The sequence below is a fragment of the Saimiri boliviensis genome, chromosome 1 (genome assembly GCF_048565385.1).
Source record: "Saimiri boliviensis isolate mSaiBol1 chromosome 1, mSaiBol1.pri, whole genome shotgun sequence".
NCBI classification, from domain to species: domain Eukaryota; kingdom Metazoa; phylum Chordata; class Mammalia; order Primates; family Cebidae; genus Saimiri; species Saimiri boliviensis.
The window spans coordinates 190,594,858-190,614,709 of record NC_133449.1 but is presented as its reverse complement, the minus strand read 5'-3'; the positions used below and the strand labels follow the sequence as shown (position 1 = coordinate 190,614,709).

Below are 19,852 nucleotides of genomic sequence, written 5' to 3'. Positions count from 1 at the left end.
ATAGTCCACTTCCCAGACTCAAAACTGGATATTGGCTAGTCCTAGACCATAGACAACAGGGATAGGTAAATGCTAATGCCTAGTACAGTAACGACCCAAATAAATATGACCCGAATATGAATGAGCGGCGATACAGATTAGAAATTACAGTCATCAAAGTACAATGACATGTGTAATTTAGCACATTACAAAAGAGTGTTGCTATAGAAGTGTGGATTATTTTCTTTAATGGTCTTATCTTGTTCTCAAATTCTCTTTTTTGTGGACGCAGAGGCAGAAAAAGGGTCTTAGAGTTGCCAGTTTAAAGTAATTCTGTTTAGAGTAAATATTGTCTTTCTGAAGTCAAGCTGTTTCTTCTCTCCTCTCTGCCAGTGGAGCCAGGGGTTTTTATGGGCATAGGATCTGGGGCTGGGAGGCCATAGGTGGTTTTAGGAAAGGCAACATTCAAGAGGAAAAACAGGGATGCATGTTCTCACTTTGGGCCATCGTTCCAGGCTTGAGGGCGGAGCTGGGAACCTGCCCTCTTCTGTCCAGAATTTCCCCGCCTCCTGTTCTTGGATATCAGTTCCATTTCCAAATACAATATAACTCAACATTTTCCTTCTTCAACATTTCCTCTGCCTTACTTCTAGCTGCCATAATTCCCTCCAAATGTTTTCTATGTTTTCATTGCCCATCTCCAATTAATGGAGGGAATAATGGGCAAAGTGATCTTTCCATAATGTAAATGTGTTCTGACCACACTCTAGAGTAATCCTACTTAAAACCATTTACAGGGCCGGGCGCGGTGGCTCAAGCCTGTCATCCCAACACGTTGGGAGGCCGAGGCGGGTGGATTGCTTTAGGTCCTGCTTCACCTCCTTCAGAAAGTTTATTCTCTTTCGCCCCAACGGGGATAGGACCTGTTCATTTTGACACCACTAGCATACTTACACACATTTGTCACAAGTCTTAAACTGCACCGTTATTGAAAATTTACCATCTGACTGAGCTTCTAAAGAGGGCCCTATCAAAACCCAGCAGATGTTCAATAAATGTTGCATGAATGACACCCTGTGACTATTCTCAAAGTCCAAATGCAAGATCATTTAGGAACACTTGTCAAAATGTTTTTGTTCCCTGAGATTCTGTTTTGGGAAGTCAGCAGTGGGGGTCCAGTTCCCTCTGCTGCATTTTGATAGTTCCCTGAAGTGCAGGGATTACACTGATAAATCTACCATCGCTAAAGGGGACTTTCCTTCTAGGGGTCTATCTCTGGAATGATAGGGGGCGCATGCATTTCTCCAGGCCAGCAACTAAACTCAGAAAACGTTTATTGAGTGGATGACAAAACGATAGGTGAGTAGGTCACAGGTCCTAGCAACTCCCACTGCTTCCAGCCGCAGAAACGGCCCTTTCAAGGCCAGACTCTTTGGCAGGACCTTCCAGCGAGTGGAGTCACTCTGAACTACGTTTCCCAGGATTCCAAGGGAGCCGCGCGCAGACGCACTAGGAAAATACGGCGGCCGTCTTCCTTCCAGCAATTTGCAGGTCACTTACCCTCGTCCCGCCCCGGCCACTCCCCTACTCCTCCAGTCCGGCAGTCCCAGCCCAGCGGCTCTACTTGTGTGTGTGTTACTGCAGGCCTTACTCATGGGCTCACCGCTGAGGTTCGACGGGCGGGTGGTACTGGTCACCGGCGCGGGGGGAGGTGAGCATGCGAAGGTTGCAGGCTGCCAGCCTTGCTCTCCTAAGGGCTGCTGGCCGCCCTTTGCGGGCCCGGGATACGCGCTCAGCCGCAGCTGAGGTGTCGGCGCCAGGGCTGTTGGTGGTGACTGGGAGTTTGGGGACCGAGCGGCTGCACCGGGTGGTGGCGGTGGGGAGGGGAATGGCACCGAATCTGCTGAGGAGGAGAGAGCCCGGAACACCTGGTCCCTCAGGCAGGTACCGCAACTCGGTGTAGGCTTCCCAAGGGGACGGGCCAGGCTGGGGTACCGGTTGCGAAACTGGGTGAAAGTTCTTCCTGACTCTTACCTGTGGGCATTGATCGTCACTTTTACTGCAGTTAACGCTCTTCGATCTTTGCACAGTCTTTTAAAGGACTGAAAAGCCGCGAGGGGCGGGGGCTGTAATTCGCCCCAGCTCCTGAAAAGTCAGTCGTTCAGTGTTGCTTTCCCTCTGTCACACGATTTTAAGTTCTTGAGAGGGCCTTTTTAAAAGAGGGCGTCTCCTAAGAGCCCTCCCTGTTGGAGTTTATACTCCAAGTTGGAGTCTTGGCAAGGGTTGTAAACTCAAATGCGGACTTAGGTCAGGCGCATGATGGAGAGAGAAAATGGGAGTACAACGTGGAGGGACACTGAGGAACTGGAAAGCAGAGACTTCCCAAATGGCCCAGCCAGTGGGAAAGTTTCCTGTATTTCAGGAGCGGCAAAATGGAAAATTGTTGTGTAAAATAACAACATTTTTAAAGGACGAAAAACTAAAATCACTCATACCCGCATAGATGCTGTGCAGTGAGATTTTACACTAGTTTCTCGCCAGTGAGTGACCTCTGTGACCTCCAAGTGCAGGGATCTTGACATATGCACCTTTGATTCTCCACTGGTAGTGCCTTGTGCCTGGAAAGGGCCTAATGCATGAATTATTTGAATTACATATTAAACGTTACAAACTGTGGAATTCTGTCAGTTAATTCCTGTGTACTTTGATGTCTGTGTTGATAAAGTGGATTCTTATGCTGCCTTTCACAAAATGCTTTTTCGTATTTATTAATAGCCAAGTATTTTATACCCATAGCTGTCTGGTTATATCTCGATGTATTTGGGTATACCCATACCTTCTAAATGTTTTTAGGAAAACGTTTTGTTTATACTTTCCTTTTGATGGAAATAGTGTGTTTTAAAATGGTTGGTGTTTTAAATCTTTCCTGACAGTTCTTGGATAATTTTCATGCAGAAGGTCCAGGGATTACATTCTGAAAAATTGTTTTACCATTGCTAAGGGGACTTTCCTTTTCAGGGGCTGTATCTGAAAACCATTCAAGAATAGGGACTGTTTGTTTTGATGCTGTTAGCGTACTTACACATGATATGCAGTACATTTTACACCAGGACTCAGTACACTTACACATGCCCACACATCTGTATTTAAAACCAGTTCATGATACAATATGTAGTACTTGCGTTGTATCCTGAAATTTTTCTATTCTGTTTTATTTATAAATTTTAATTGCAGTCCACAAAATTGATTTTGTGAAACAATGAGTTGTGACTAGACAGTTATGAACTTAGCACCTGCTGTTCATAAACTGGTTAAATTCTCTCTTACTCGTTCAGAGTGGATTATTTTTATTTATTTATTTATTTCAGAGAAAAAGTTGTACTCTGTAACCCAGGCTGGAGTGCAGTAACCCAGGCTGGAGGGCGGTGACCCAATCATGGCTCACTGTAACCTTGAACTCTTGGGCTTAGGTGATCCTTTTGTGTCAGCCTCCTGCCTAGCTAGGACTATAGGTGTGTGCCTCCATGCCCAGCTAATTTTTAAATGTTTTCTAGAGATGGAATCTTGCTTTGTTGTTCAGGCTTGTCTCAAACTCCTGGCCTCAAGCAATCCTTCTGCTTGGATTAAATTCTAAAATAAGTTTGGTAATATTTTCTAGTTTTGGAAAACGCTGTGTTTTTAGTGCTTTTTGTTTGTTTGTTTGAGTCAAAGTCTCACTCTGTTGCCAAGGTTGGAGTACAGTGGCACAATCTCGGCTGACTGCAACATCCACCTTCCCATTTCAAACAATTCTACCTCAGCCTCCCAAGTAGCTTAGGGTACCAGGTACATGCCGCCATACCTGGCTAATTTTTGTATTTTTAGTAGACAGGGTTTCACCATGTTGGTCAGGCTGGTTTTGAACTCCTGACTTCAAATGATCCACCCACCTCTGCCTCACAAAGTGTTGGGATTACAGGTAGGTGTGAGTCACCATGCCTGGCCTTGGGTTCTTTTTTGGAAGGGGCTAATAACTTAGGGTTCTTAGTTTGTTATTTGTATACGTATAGATTAATTTGTACTAAATGCAAATTGTTAATTAAATTTATTCATTTGTCAATAAAATTTATCAATTAACTTAAAATGTAAAAAATATACACATACTAAAAAATGTAAACAATCCAGAAAAACAATCCAGAAGTAAGCCTTCCACCCACCCCTTCTTGCTAGCCACGCAGTTCTATTCTTCAGAGGTAACGACTAATTGCCAGTTTCTTATGTATTCTTCTCGAGATTCTCTATGCCTATAAAACTTCTCTCTCGGCCTGGCATGGGAGCTCATGCCTGTAATCCCAGCACTTTGGGAGGCTGAGGTGGGCAGATTACGAGGTTAAGTGATTGAGACCATCCTGGCCAACATGGTGAAACCCACTCTCTACTAAAAATGCAAAAATTAGCTGGGCATGGTGGCAGGCACCTGTAATCTCAGCTACTCAGGAGGCTGAGGCAGGAGAATTGCTTGAACCTGGGAGACGGAGGTTGTAGTGAGCCGAGATCGAGCCACTGCACTCCAGCCTGGCGACAGAGTGAGACTCTGCCTAAAAAAACAAAAACGAAAACAACCCTCCACCCCCCATCAAAACGTGTCTCTCTCTCTCTCTGTATATATATATTATTTCTTTTTGAATATATAAACTTATACCTTATAGCTTTGAGTCAGAATTAAATATTTTTTGTGTTTGATGACTGTGTAGTCAAGGTTCAGGGCAGGATGCAGAAACCACTAGATATTTTAAGCAGTAAAGGATTCAATGTAGACAATTAGGTTTTAGAGAGGTCTTAGGATAACTTCTGCATCAATAGGAAATTGATCTGTTAGAGGAGGCAATACCTCTGAGGCTGTCACTGGAGCTGTGCCACAGCCCAGGTAGCACTGCACTAGGGACCTGAAGTATGGAAGCTACCATCTGGGGATTAGGGAGTTGAATGAAGAAGTTGCCTCTATAGTCATTGTTTTTTAATATCGAGGAACTTTCAATTAGCTTCTTAACAACAGCAACAGCTAGAACTCTCAGTAAGGTGACCTGTCTCACTTCCACCTTCTAAATTTTATGCAGATGCATCAGATGGTGGAACCCAATCCACAGCATCCTAGCAGCTAAGTAGAATGGTAGGAAATGGTAGTAGAATAGGAAAAAATACAGTTTTAAGTTTTCCAACCTCTGCAAGCCGAAGAGAGTGGTTAGGTTGAGAGTGCCAATGATAAGATAGGTTGAGAGTACCATTAAAACATAATTAATTGCTCACCAGTTTTTTAAAATGGGGATTGAGTTGAGTGGACCAAAGAAACTATGCTGACATTTCTTCAACTTTCTGATTATTTTGTTTTTGATTAGGATTGGGCCGAGCCTATGCCCTGGCTTTTGCAGAAAGAGGAGCATTTGTTGTTGGTAAGTTGGTGTATTTTTCTTTTTAATCCATAGCTGATAACTGACATACAATCTTCACAAGCTACCTTTGTTTTTCTATCAAATAATTTGTCAAGGTTGAATTTTATCCTTAATTTTTACTTTTGCCAGAAGGTTTTACCCCCAACTAAGGCTGTCTTTTTAACTTACTTTTAAAAGTTAATAAGTTTCACAGATTTCCCAACTTAACAGAATTGATAAATAAAGGCTAGAGGGTGGGCATGGTGGCTTGTGGCTATAGTGCCAGCAACTCAGGAGGCTGAGGTGGGAGGATCGCTTGGGCCCAGGAGTTTTCGGCTATAAAGAACTATCATTATGCCATTGCATTCCAACCTAGGTGATGGCGTGAAACCCTTTTCCTCACAGAAAAGGGTGGGGACAAGCATTTATTGTATAAAAGGAAATTCTTTTTTTTTTTTTTGAGACAAAGTTTCACTCTTGTTATCCAGGCTGGAGTGCAATGGCATGATCTTGGCTCACTGCAACCTCCGTCTCCTGGGTTCAAGCAATTCTCCTGCCTCAGCCTCACGAGTAGCTGGGACTACAGGCGTGCGCCGTCATGCCCAGCTAATTTTTTGTATTTTTAGTAGAGACGGGGTTTCACCATGTTGACCAGAATGGTCTCGATCTCTTGACCTCGTGATCCACCCGTCTCGGCCTCCCAAAGTGCTGGGATTATAGGCGTGAGCCACCGCGGCCGGCCAAAAGGAAATTCTTGACTTTAGTAAATTGTGGGCTGTAATTTTTTGAGGTGGGAGATTAACCTACTGGTGTGAGATCAAAAGAGAGCCCAGTAAGAAATAGCAGAATTTTGAGAGCTGGAAGTTTGGAGTCAAGGTATCTAAAATTTGGGTTTCTTGTCTCTTTCATCAAAACTTCTCAATTGGAAGCTTTAAAAAAAATTTAATTGAGGGGGCAGTTACATGAGTTTTTGTTTAGTAGTGGAGGAGTCAGATATATTGAAGAATCCCAAAGTGGGAGGTTTTAGTAATCTAAATGGTTTGGACTGACCTGATGTGCTTGACAGTTGATGTGGACGCAGAAATGAATTTGTCCACAACTAAGCCTTTGTGGGGAATAACTAAATGAGTACTAAGTGCAGAAGGATATATAGGATCCATTGTTTATTAGTGTATTCCCTGTGATAAAATTATGGGCCCACGATGACCTTCTATTTCAGCTTTCTGACATCTTATGAGGCAATACAGAGAGATGAATTTTCATCAGTTTGTTCAGGGAGATACACATAACAAAAGAGTGAGCAAGCAATCACGTTTTCTAAACAAAGAAGCCCTAAGCTGAGCATTTAATATCCTTTTCTCCTTCAGTGTGGGTGTGTAGCTTATCTTTATGAAAGGAACACAGACACCCTGGATGTTCCTTGTTTACGATCATAGCCACTATCTGCTAATCCAGTCTGCTTCTTATAGCAAGGACGAATTTTGACTTTGTAGTATTTGGACAGCAGGTATGTATTTCAGGCCCTCTTTGTCAGATTTTCCCAGGAATAGCTTGCGTTGAGGCCTAAAGACACATGCTGTTACTGTTTTTTCTTTTTCTTCTCTTTTTTTTTGTTGCTATTTAGTTCTTAGTATTTTTACTTTATATATTTTTCTTTTTTCTGCTTTACTTTATGTGTTTTTATTTTTATCTTTTCTGCTCAATTCCACAAGTTCAAGGATCTTGTTTTATTTTATCTACTAAAGGACCTAGAATATTACCTTGTGCAAAGAAGGTACTTTATTCATTGGTTCTTTTATTCTTGAAACAGTCTTTTTCGGGGGAGGGACTGGTGTGTTTGAGATTGGTTGAATACATTTCTTGTGTGTGTGTTTTTTTTTGTTCTTGACTACAATATAAACTTAGTTTATAAACTTGTTTTATAAAACATTTTTTAACAGTGTGTTCATGTGCATCAGTTTTCCTTTATTTCCCTGTCCTTCTGAATTTCTTAAATTCAGATTAGGAATGTTTGAATTCTAAGAAAAAATTAAACGGAGAGGCTGTGTCTATCTATTCTGTCATTGCATTACTGTAGTAGGGATGATAATTGTGTCAAGTCCTGGTAAAAGTCCAAGAATACGGAAGAAAACTATTTCCTAAACCTGGTTGAAGAGCCAGATTTAGTTTAGTGTTAAAGGGGAGAACTCAGTCTTTGTGGAAATGCAGAAATTTTGAGTATGTTTTCTATTCCTTTTTAGTCTGTGTCTTAACTGGGAACTTTCTAGACCACCAGTGGATTGTCTTCTTCCCTGCCACGCCACTTTCTATGTTAGCCTTTTTACATGTACGCGATAGACACTCTGTTTCCAGGTTGCTTCACATGCGCTAATTTTTTTCTTTTTTTTTGAGGCGGAGCGTCCTTCTGTTGCCCAGGCTGGAGTGCAGTGGTGCAGTCTCGGCTCACTGCAACCTCTTCCTCCCTGCTTGGATTCAAACAGTTCTCTTCTTCAACCTTCTGAGTAGCTGGGATTACAGATGCCCGCCACCACTCCTGGCTAATTTTTTATTTCCCATCTAATTTTTTGTTGTTTGTTTGTTTTTAGTAGAGATGGGAGTTCACCATCTTGGCCAGGCTGGTCTTGAACTCCTGACCTCGTGATCCACTTGCCTCAGTCTCCCAAAGTGCTGGGATTACAGGGATGAGCCACCATGCCTGGCCCACAGACACTAATTTTTCCTATGTTAAATTTCTTCTGCTCAGCAAAATTTTTACCTGGGTAAGCAAAAAATAGTAAAGAAGAATAAGCAAACTTAGGATGTTATGATGACATCAGAGTGTCTTGCTTTTGGAAAAGTGACCAATCAGATTGCCCTGACTAGCTCAGAAGCTAGTAAGAAGTAAGGCCTTAAGAAATAAAGTAGCTTTTTTCTTATATGTCATCTTTTGCTATGTTATGGCTACATTTAAAACAACCTCTAAATCTCAGTGGCTTACAATGACAAAGGATTATTTCATGCTTCTGGTCACCTATGATTCTTCTTTGTGTGTCTTCCTAATTTCAGGATTCCAGCTGGAGAAGCAGCTCCTATCTGGGACATTGCTGTTGCTGGGGCAGAGGGAAAATAACAATGGATCTACTTAGCGGTTCTTAAAGCTTATTTTTAGAAGTGGCCTGCCACTTCTTCTCACATTTCATTGGCCAAAGGAAATCACCAGGCTAAGCCCAAAGTTAGGGTATCACTTAAGATACTCTCCAATTGTGATTGCCCTGTTGTATATTCCATAATATAAAGCTCATGGAATATTTAAATTTGGTATAAGAACTGCTAAGCCTTAGGCTGATACTGCGAAAAGGGACATTTGCTTTTGTGTAAATTACATCTTTCGGGAAATGCTTGCTCATATCTTAAGTAGGATGTTGGGAATTTGGTAGTTTTGAGGCTTCTTCATTAGGTGAACTGTATCAGGTTCTCTGAATAGTAAGTTTTATTTTGAGTACATAAACACAAGAAGAACTGACAAGGAGGAGCAAAAGAACCCCTTAGTACAGGCGTCCCCAAACTACGGGCCGTGGGCCGCATGCGGCCCCCTGAGACCATTTATCCGGCCCCCCGCCATACTTCAGGAAGGGGCACCTCTTTCACTGGTGGTCGGTGAGAGGAGCACAGTATGTGCCGGCCCTCCAACGGTCTGAGGGACAGTGAACTGGCCCCCTGTGTAAAAAGTCTGGGGACGCCTGCCTTAGTAAGAAAGGCAGTTCTACTCTTGAACTGAAGTAACACCTTTGAGTAAATTAAATTACAGTCCTTTAAAGTAAGATTGACATGCTTTTTCCGTGCTGCAGTTCCATAATAATGATAAAGCTGAGTCTTAACTTCCTGTGTGCCGATGCTAGCGCCAGTGTTTTTAACCACTTTTAACTTCCAGTTCACAGCTGGAAGGTGAACTGTAGTGGGGAAGGTGCATTGCCTTTGAAGTCAGGCCAAGCTTTAAAATCCTGCCTAATTACATGACCTCTCTTTTTGTAGCGGTCTTACCTAACTTCCAGGATTATGGTGAGGGTAAATGACACAAAATTAAAGACTTTTGGAAAGGGAATAGAGGAAAAGAAAGGAACCAGTATCAGTGCCTGCTTACCGTGTGTGAGTCACTCTGCTCAAGCACTGGATATATCAATTGAACCTGAGATCTTGTTGACTTAAGGCACATCCCAGCCCCTTTATACATGTTTCTCCTAGATGCTTAGAGTAAAAGCTCGTGACTTAGTCCATTTTCTGTTGCTTATAACAGAACACTTAAAACTGGATAGTGCATTTTAAAAAAGGTATTTATTTCCTACACTTATATATGCTGAGTAGTCCAGTGTTGAGGGGCTATATCTGGTGAGGGCCTCTTTGCTGGTGGGGATTCTGTAGAGTCCCAAGATGGCACAGGCGTCACACAGCAAGGGACTGAGTGTGGTGACTCTGGTCTCTTTTCCTTTTCTTATAAAGTCGCTAGTCTCATTCCCATGATAACCTGTTAATTTATTACCCAGTTAATCCATTAGTCCCTGAATGGATTAATGCATTTATAAGGGCAAAGCCCTCAGGACTCAATGACCTTTTAAAGGCCCCAACTCTCAATACTGCCACATTGGGGATTAAATTTCAACATGAGTTTTGGAGGGGAGAAATGTTTAAACTATAGCAGGCTGCTGTAGGCACTGATATACTCTCTGCAATGATAAGTATAGTACTTTACTTAGTAATCAAGAATATATACTGATTGGATGAGTTAAACTTAACGTAACACAGGGAGAAAGATTATAAGAAAGCACATGTGAATTCTAGCTTGTAATAAATGAGCCATCCATAAAATACCCACGTCTCCCTTAGATACCTCTGTGACTATCACCAATCTGGGTTATGGGGGAAAACCTTTGAGTAAATTTAGAATAGCTCTTAGCCATCTGTCGTTTTAAGAGCTGGAGTAGTTCTTAGCAATTTGTTATTTTGTCATTTGCCAGTTTTTTACAAATGTATTAAAGTTAATACACTTAACATTAAATAGATTCATTTATTCATTGAACAAGTATTATTAGGCATCTATTATGTAGCAAATACTGTTCTAGATGCTGGAGGAATATAGTGGGAATAAAACAGAGTCCCTGCTTTCATGGTGTATATATTCTAGTGGGGGGCAGTGGAGAGGGGCAGATAATCAACAAACACATACGTAAAAATAGATAAAGTTCGGTGCCATGGAGAAAAAAATGAGTGAATGTTGAAAGAAGACTTTTAAGGAGAGACTGCAGGAAGTGAAGGAGTGTGCTTTGAGGAGATCTGCTGCCTAAGCATCCCTGGCAGAGGAAGCAGCTGATGCCAGGTTACTGAGGCCAGAGCAGACATTGTATGTTTTAGGGTTAGGAAGGGGGCCAACGTGGTTGTAGCAAGCAAAGTCATGAGAGGGACAAAGGTGAGAGATGAGGGCAGAGAAGTCAGAGAAGGCCAGATCACATAGGACCTTTAGTTTGGAGTAAGGACTGACTTTTACCCTGAGATGGGGAGCCATTAGAGGTTGTGAATAGAAGAGCAACATGACCTGATTTAAGGGTGAAATAGATCAATCTCATTGCTGTTTGGAGACTAGACTGTAGGGGAGCATGAATGGAAGTGGAGCAGGAAGATGGGCACACTGAGATTTATTAGCTATTAATACATTTGTGTATGCTTTGTAATTTTCCATAAAAAAGAAGTAGCAGCAGAGAGACCAGTTGGAGGTTTTTGCAGTAATCCACATAAGAGATAGTGGTGGTTTAGATAATGTGATGGGGATGGAAGTGGTGCAAATAAGTTAAATTCTGGATATATTTTGAAGGAAGCTATGGCAAATTTTTTTTGAGATGGAGTTTCATTCTCGTTGCCCAGGCTGGAGTGCTGGAGTGCAATGACACGATCTTGGCTCACTGCAATCTCCGCCTTCTGGGTTCAAATGATTCTCCTGCCTCAGCCTCCTGAGTAGCTGAGTTAACAGGCATGTGCCACCACATCTGGTTAATTAAAAAAAAAAAATTTAGTAGAGACAGTGTTTCTCCATGTTGGTCAGGCTGCTCTTGAACTCTGGACCTCAGGCCCACCTTGGCCTCCCAAAGTGCTGGGATTACAGGTGTGAGCCACCATGTCTGGCCCAGTTATGGAAAAATTTTTTGATGGTTTTTATGTGGATTATAAAGGAAAGAGAAGTCCAGATGGTTCCAAGGTTTTTAAGTCAAACATCTAGGAGGATAGAGTGGCCATTTACCGAGACAGTAAAGACTGAAGGAGGAACAGATTGGCACAGAGGATACAATCCTATTCGACTTTCAGATGGAGATATTAAGTAGGCAGTGGGATATAGGATGCTGTAGTTGAGGGGACAGGTTGAGGCTAGACAGAGAAATCTGAGTAATCTCTGTTTATAGATGTTATTTAAAGCCAGGAGACTAAGTCAGATTATCTGGGTAGTGAGTACAAATAAACAGGGAAAGAGGTTGAAGGACCGAACTTTGAATGACCCAGTCTCTCATTTTCCGTTTTCTTCTCCCTTTAAGGATACATTTGACACCTTCTTATTGTTGAGGCAAAGTCAATTAAAGGGACCTAATTTAAGATACTGCTGTCTAAACTACCATCATATGTTGGAGTTTTTTCAAATATTTAGATGCAGTTACGGCCATTCTGGAAAAGATTCCTGAGGAACTAAGATGATTGTATCCTTCTACCGAAAGTGAAAACAGTGTGACAACCCTGTGTTTCCCATTTCCTTGGCTGTAAAGAAACTTAAGGGTAAACCTGACACTGTCTTCAACTGGAGTAACTACCATTAGCTTATGCTTTGTACCATTAGCTTGTCTTTCCTTAACATAACATGTTGTTTAATTTTTCCCATCTTTAATAGTCCTGTTGCACATGCATTTTTAATTTAAATCAGTTCAAATAGTTTTGATAGCATTAAGGACATAAACATAATACAGGAATAAAAATCTCCATTGGGCCCACAGCTCTAAAGTCAATGAAATAATTCTTAATTCTATTGTCTACCACAGGAAACTTTATCAAAATGGAAGGAAAGACATCAAGCATGGAAATAGGAGGCTGGGTGTGGTAGCTCATGCCTGATTCCCTGTGCTTTGGGAGGCTAAGGCAGGAGGATTGCTTGAGGCCAGGAGTTTGAGAATAGTCTGGGCAACATTGTGAGTCCCCATCTCTACAAAAAAAGAAAAAAAAAGAAAGAAAATGGAACTGTGTGGAAGGACATCCAAGAAATGGTTAATAGCAGGTACCTAGGTATCTCTGGGAGAGAGTAGAATAAGGGCAAGGAGTGAAAAAGGACTTCTTGAATATACATGGCTTGAATGTCTTTCAAAGTATATGAATAAGGTAAATAACCCCTTCAAAAAGGAAATACATTTGTAATATTTTATTGCCCTCTTATCCTTATATATGTTTCTTGGGTTAATCAGCACAAAGAATGTCACTGTTGGTACATATAAAAATTATTTCAATTTTGTAGAATTGGAAGCAACATTTTACTTTGGAAATAAAATAGTTTATATATATGTCATTGTTAATGGATACAACTTTGTTGGTGACAGATCCTCGGATTGAGTGTCTGTATATGTGTGAACATAAATATGCATAAATGTTATAAAACACTCTTCAAATGTAAAGCTTTATAACATTATTACTCTTGGTAATAATGGTAAGTGGTAAGTTAGAAATTGGTGTATAAACAATTTTCCACATTGATATATAGCAAAAAGAAGGAACTTTGGGTTAAATTGAAGCATTAAAATGAGGCTAGGCTACGAGGTATCTTTAAAGTTATGCTGTGGATAATAGGAAAATCCACTGTGAATTATGAGCAAGGGACTGACATATTATAAAGGCCTCCTAAAGAGTACTACCCCCGCAACAGTCTGCTGATAACCTGGGAGGTTAAGAGTGGAGGCAAAAGACCACCTAGGCAGCAACTGCAGTTACCTAGGAATGAAATTACAGAATAGAGAAGAAATGGATATAGCTAATTTCTTGAAAGAACTGGCAAATCTTCACTGCATAAACTGTCTAATTTAAGGGTCCAAAGCACCCAGCGCAGTGCTGGATACAGAATGGCAACACAGTAAATATTTGAAGAATCCTAATGAAATTGATGACAAGATCTGATGACTGAGTGGCATGTGCTTTTCAGAAAAGGGAGAAGAGAAAGAGTACCTGGGACAAGTCTCACCCAGCAGAGAAGTGACAGAAGGGGATGGGGGGCAGTTTGAAGAAGATGATGTTTGGTTTGCTTTGATGCTTTTTTTTTTTGATATGTGCCTGCAAAGTATAGGATATATTCCCTCAGCTAGTTTAGCAGCCCTGGTATCAGGAGACTCAAAGCTTATTTCTTGCTGTAGTCTTTGGTGCCCTTAGAGATGGCTAGGGTCAAGGACAGAGAAAAAGAACAAGAAAACCAGCTTCTAAGAATAAAGACCTGTGTAGCAAATAGAATTTTTAAGGACAAGTCCAGACTTCTTAATCTGGTTTCTATAAAACACTGAAAAACAATGTACATAATATCCGTCAAGTAATATTGGTGCTCAGATATGAACTTTATTACTCTCTCAACATTTCAGTAAAGGAATTTATGATCCCTATTCATATGTAACAATGAATTAAAATCTTTTTATAAATAAGTGACACTTAGAAATATATGAGAAAGACAAGTATCCCAAATAAAATGTGAACTAAACAGCCAAAACAGTAATATAAATGGCCAATAAGCCCGTGAAAATAAAATGTTACTTTACTTGTGCTCAGTAAAATGTAAACTAAAATAAAGAGCTACAAATTATAATCATTTAATTGTCAGACTGAAGACCATGATAACCAGTGTTGTGAGGATGTGGGGTAACAGGCATTCTCACAAACACATGGTTCCGTTTTCAGGCTGTTGATGCCTAATAATTTGGTACCTTGTACTTAGTATTTATTTACCTACTTATAAAATACTTTTTATTAGATCTAAGTGTGTTTTTAGAACTCCCTGGATCCTGGCTGGGTGCAGTGGCTTATGTCTTTAATCCCAACACTTTGGGAGGGTGATTGAGGAGGATTGCTTGAGGCCAGGAGTTCAAGACCACCCTGGGAAACATAGCAAGACCTGCTGTCAGTAAGACCTACTGTCTTTGCCAAAAAACAAAAACAAAAAGCCAGGTGTGGTGGTACATGCTTATAGTCCTAGCTACTCAGGAGGCTGAGGCAGGAGGATGGTTTGAGTCTGAGAGTTTGAGACTTCAGTGAACTATCACTGTGCCACCGCACTCAGCCTGATTGACAGTGACACCCTGTCTCAAGAAATGTCACTGTCACCCTGTCTCAGTGACACCCTGTCTCAAGACTCAGCCTGGTTGACAGTGACACCCTGTCTCAAAAAAAAAAAGGATTTCCCAATATTCTTACATTTCCAATATAGCATGTATTTGACAAAATTTTGGGAATGCTTTTTAAGAAAAATCTTCTGTAGTTAATAGACTATTTGAGTCACTGATTTATTTAAAATGACAAAAATGAGGAAAGATTTATGTTAAAAGGAAACTTTCAGGGTTATGAACTGGATTTTGTATAGAAAATTTACAAATGTATCACACTTTGGAATATTTCGATGATTTCAGCTGAGAAGACTTGACCCTTGACTATCATAGTCTTACCATTTTTTTGCTACCTATTTGAAAGCCATTTATTTGAGTTGGTGGTTGGTTTATCTTTTCCTTCGTATCTTCCCCAACAAATATGATTTCTTTTGTCGTAGTGGAAATAGTGATCTTTTTAGGGTACAGGAATCTTGCTTAAAGCATTAAAGAAGCAGAGTGGTATTGTAGTAGGTCCAGTTTCTAGTGTAAACTTTGCTGTTTCTTATAGGCTGGAGACCTGTGGTAAGACAACTTTTTCCAAACTGTTTCCTTATTTGTGAAAGTAGGAACAGTTGTTACTGCCAGTCTCTTAAAAGGCTATCTGGAGATTAAATGGATCAATGTACATAGTGGTTTTATTGAAATGTGAAGTACACACATAGCAGTATAAGTTGTTATTACTACTACTAGAATTTTAGCCGTGCATTTAAGTGGTAACGGTGTCAGATGTTATGGGTACACATCTCTTTGTATATAGTTGCAAAAAGTATTTTTAGCTTATTTAGCTTCCACATATGAGTGAAAACATGCTGTATTTATCTTTCTGTGCCTGGTTTATTTTACTTAACGTAATGTCCTCCAGGTTCATCTATGTTGCTGAAAATGACAAGATTTCATTCTTTTTTTTTTTTTTTAATGGCCAGGGAGTATTCCATTATGTATTGTGTGCCACATTTTCTTTATCCATTCATCTGTTGATGAACACTTAGGCTGGTTCCATACTTGACTCTTGTGAATGTACTATTGTAAACATGGGAATGCAGATACCTCTTTGACATACTGATTTCCTTTCCTTTGGGTTGTATATACCCAGCAATGGGATTAATTCACATGGTATTTCTGTTTTTAGTTTTTTTGAATAACCTCTGTACTGTTTTCTATGATGGCTGTACTAATTTACATTTCCACCAATAATATGTTAGAGTTGCATTTTCTCCATATCTTTGTCAGTATTTGTTTTTTTTTTTTGTGGGGGGGCCTTTTTGATAGTAGCCATTCTAACTTGAGATGATCTCATTGTGATTTTTATTTGCATTTTCTTGATGATTAGTGATGCTGAACATTTTTTCATAAACTTGTTGGTCATTTATATGTCTTTTTTTTTGTTTGTTTTTTGAGACAGAGTTTTACTCTGTCAACGAGGCTGGAGTGCAGTGGCATGATCTCAGCTCACTGCAACCTCTGCCTCCTGGTTCAAGCATTTCTCCTGTTTCAGCTTCCTGAGTCACTGGGACTTCAGGTACCTGCCACCACACCTGGCAAATTTTTTTGTATTTTTAGTAGAGACGGGGTTTCACCATGTTGGCTAGGTGGTCTTGAACTCCTGACCCCCAATGATCTGTCCACCGCAGCCTCCCAAAGTGCTGGGATTACAGGTGAGAGCCACCATGCCTGGCCATTGAGAAGTGCCTATTCAACTAATTTGCCATTTAAAAAACAGAATTATTTATTTTTGGTATTGAGTCTTTAAAAAAATATGTTTTAGATATTAATCTCTTGTTGGATAAATAGTTTGCAAATATTTTCTCCCATTCTACAAGTTGTCTTTCACTGTTGATTGTTTTTTTTGGTGTGCAGGAGCTTTTTAGTTTGATCTAGTCTTATTTGTTTAGTTTTGCTTTTGTTGCCTTTGCTTCTGAGGTCAATTTATAAAATTTTTGCCCAAACCAATGTCCTGAAATGTTTTCCCTATGTTTTCTTCTAGTAATTTCATAGTTTCACATCTTATGTTTAGGTTTTTAATAAATTTTGTGTTGTTTTTTTTATATGGTGAGAGATAGGGGTCTGATTTCATTCTTCTCCATATGGATATCCAGTTTTCCCATCACTGTTTATTGAAGATACTATCCTTTCCCCCATGTATGTTCTTGGTACCTTTGTAGAAAATCAATAGGTTTTAAATGTGTGGATTTATTTCTGTGTTATCTATTCTGTTCCATTGGTCTATGTATCTAGTTTTATGTCACTACCAATGCTGTTTTGGTAACTATAGATTTATAGTATATTTTGAAGTCAAGTAATGTAATACATTCAGCTTTGTTCTTTTTGTTCAGTATTGCATTGGTTATTTGGGATCTTTTGTGGTTTCACGTGAATTTTAGGATTTTTTTTTTTCTATTTCGTTGAAGAATGTCACTGGTCCCCTGGTTGTCTAGTGGCTAGGAGCAGCAACAACAAAAGAATGCCACTGGTATTTTGATAGAGATTGAATTGAACCTGTAGATCACTTTGGTGATATGGCCATCTTAACAGTACTAATTATTCCAATCTAGGAACATGGGATGTCTTTCCATTTTTTGTGTCCCCTTCTGATTTCTTTCATCAGTATTTTATAGTTTTTATTATATAGATCTTTTGCCTCAGTGGTTAATTTATTTCTACGTATTTTATTGTATTTTTCCGGTGATTATAAATGAGATTGCTTTCTGGTTTCTTTTCCAGCTAGTTTGTTATTGGTTGATATGCTTTGGATGTTTTTCTCCTCCAAATCATGTTGAAATGTGATTGGTTTGACACCAACCTGTTGGTGATAAATGAGTTCTCACTCAGTTAGTTTATGTGAGAGCTGGTTGTTTAAAACAGTCTGGGACCTCCTTCTTCTGTCTCTTGCTCCCACTCTTGCCATGTAATGCACTTGCTCCCCTATTGCCTTTGCCGTGATTGGAGACTTCTTGAGGGCCTTACTAGGAGCAGATGCTTCAGCCCTGCCTGTGCAGGCTGCAGAACTGTGCTCCAATTAAACCTTTTTTCTTTATAAATTACCCGGCCTCAGATATTTCTTATAAGAATGCAGAAACAGCCTGACACATTGGTGTATAGAAATGCTACTGATTTTTGTATGTTGATTTTGTATTCTGCAATTTTACTGAATTCATTTATCAGTTCTAAGAGTTTTTTTGGGTGGGTCTTTAGATTTTTCTCTATATAAAACCTGTCATCTGTAAACAGGAACAGTTTGAAGTCCTTCTTTTCTTTTCTTTTCTTTTCTTTTTTTTTTTTCTACCTGAGGTCAGGGGTTGAAGACCAGCCTCATCAAGATGTCCTTCTTTCTAATTCGGATGCCCTTTATTTCTTTCCCTTGCCTAATTGCCCTGGCTAGGACTTCCTGTACTATGTTGAATAAGAGTGGTGAAAGTGGCATTTTTATTTTGTTCCAGTTTTTAGAGGAAAAGCTTTCAACTGTTCCTTGCTGAGTATGGTTAGCTTCAGGTTTGTTATATATGACCTCTATTGTATAGAGGTACATTCCTTCTATACCTAATTTGTTGATAGTTTTTATCATGAAGGAATATTGAATGTTATCAAAGGCTTTTTCTATGTCTCTTGAAATGATCAGATGGTTTTTCCTCCTTTATTTTGTTGATATGATGTATCACATTTATTGATATGCGTACATGGAACCATTGTTACATCTCTGGGTAAATTTCACTTGATTGTGATGTATGATCTAATTGGATTCACTTTGCTGGTATCTTGTTTAGGATTTTTGTGACTGTGTTCATCAGGGATATTGGACTTCAGTTTTCTTTTTTGTTGTTGTTGTGTCCTTGTCTGGTTTGGGTATCAGTGTAATGCCAGCCTCTTAGAATGAGTTTGGTTGAAGTCCATTCCCCACCTTCAATTTTTTGAAATAGTTGGAGAGGAATTGGTATTAGTTTTTCTTTAAATGTTTGGTAAAATTCAGCAGTGAAGCTGATACTGCTCTTTTCTCTCTTGGAAGACTTTATCAGTTGTAAATGTCTTTTTTTTTCATTGCTGATTTTATTTATTTGTGTGTCTTCTCTTTTAATCTAGCTAATGGATTGTCAGTTTTGTTTATCTTTTCAGAAAACCAACTTTTTGTTTCAGTGACTTTTTTTGGTCTCAATTTTATTTCTTCTCTGATCTTTATTCGTTATACTGATTTTGGATTTGGTTTGTTCTTGCTTTTCTAGTTCTTTGAGACACATTTTTAGGTTGTTAATTTAAATTCTTTCTACTTTTCCAGTGTAGGCAATTACTGCTATAATTCCCTCTTAGTACTGTGTTTCATAGGCTTTGGTATATTGTGGTTTTATTTTCATTTGTTTCAAGAAATGTTTAAATTTTCTTCTTAATTTCTTTGCTACCCCATTGGTTACTCAGGAATATGTTGTTTAATGTGCATGTATTTGTACAGGGTCCAAAGTTCTTGTTACTGATTTCTAGTTTTATTTCATTGTGGTTAGAAAACCAAAATCATATCAAACAAAAAATTTATTGAGACTTTTTTTTTGGCCTAACTTATGGTCTTTCATGGAGAATGTTCCATGTGCTGATGTGTATCTGCAGCTGTTGGATCGAATATTCTGTTAACATCTATTATAACCATTTCATTTATAGAACAATGGTCTGTTAGGTAAATTTTGTTTATAGAGCAGTTTAAGTCCAAAGTTACGTTGTTGATTTTCTTTCTTGATGATCTGTCCAATGCCATGAGTGAGGTATTGAAGTCCCCAACTATTATTGAAGACTATCTTTCTCATTAGATCTCGTAGCATTTGCTTTATATATCTGGGTGTTCAGTGCTGGGTGCATATACATTTAAAACTGTTATGTCCTCTTGCTGAAATGATACCTTTCTCTTTACATAATGACCTTGTTTTTCTCTTCACACTGTTTTTGATTTAAAGTCTGTTTTATCTGATATAAGTATATGGTTGACTCTTGAACAATATAGGTTTGAATTGTGCAGGTCCACTTATACATGTGTATTTTAAAAGTCAAATATCAGTAGAAAATACAATATTCATAGGGCGTGAAATTTGC

The 19,852-nt window shown here is 39.4% G+C and overlaps 1 protein-coding gene across 3 annotated transcripts in view; it reads left to right on the top strand.

The window, feature by feature from the left end:
- The first annotated feature begins 1,525 nt into the window (after positions 1 to 1,525).
- The window catches only part of HSD17B4 (hydroxysteroid 17-beta dehydrogenase 4), an 89,257-nt gene continuing 70,930 nt past the window's right edge, over positions 1,526 to 19,852 (top strand). Inside the window, exons 1-2 of one of the 3 annotated variants that reach the window (XM_003920667.3) lie at positions 1,526 to 1,690; positions 5,355 to 5,408. In XM_003920667.3, coding sequence (XP_003920716.1) covers positions 1,633 to 1,690; positions 5,355 to 5,408 — 112 coding nt within the window. In that variant the 5' untranslated portion in view covers positions 1,526 to 1,632. Of the gene's footprint in view, positions 1,691 to 1,837; positions 1,920 to 5,354; positions 5,409 to 19,852 lie in introns of those variants that run through there. The other 2 variants (XM_010339506.2, XM_010339502.3) reach the window with 2 other exon arrangements.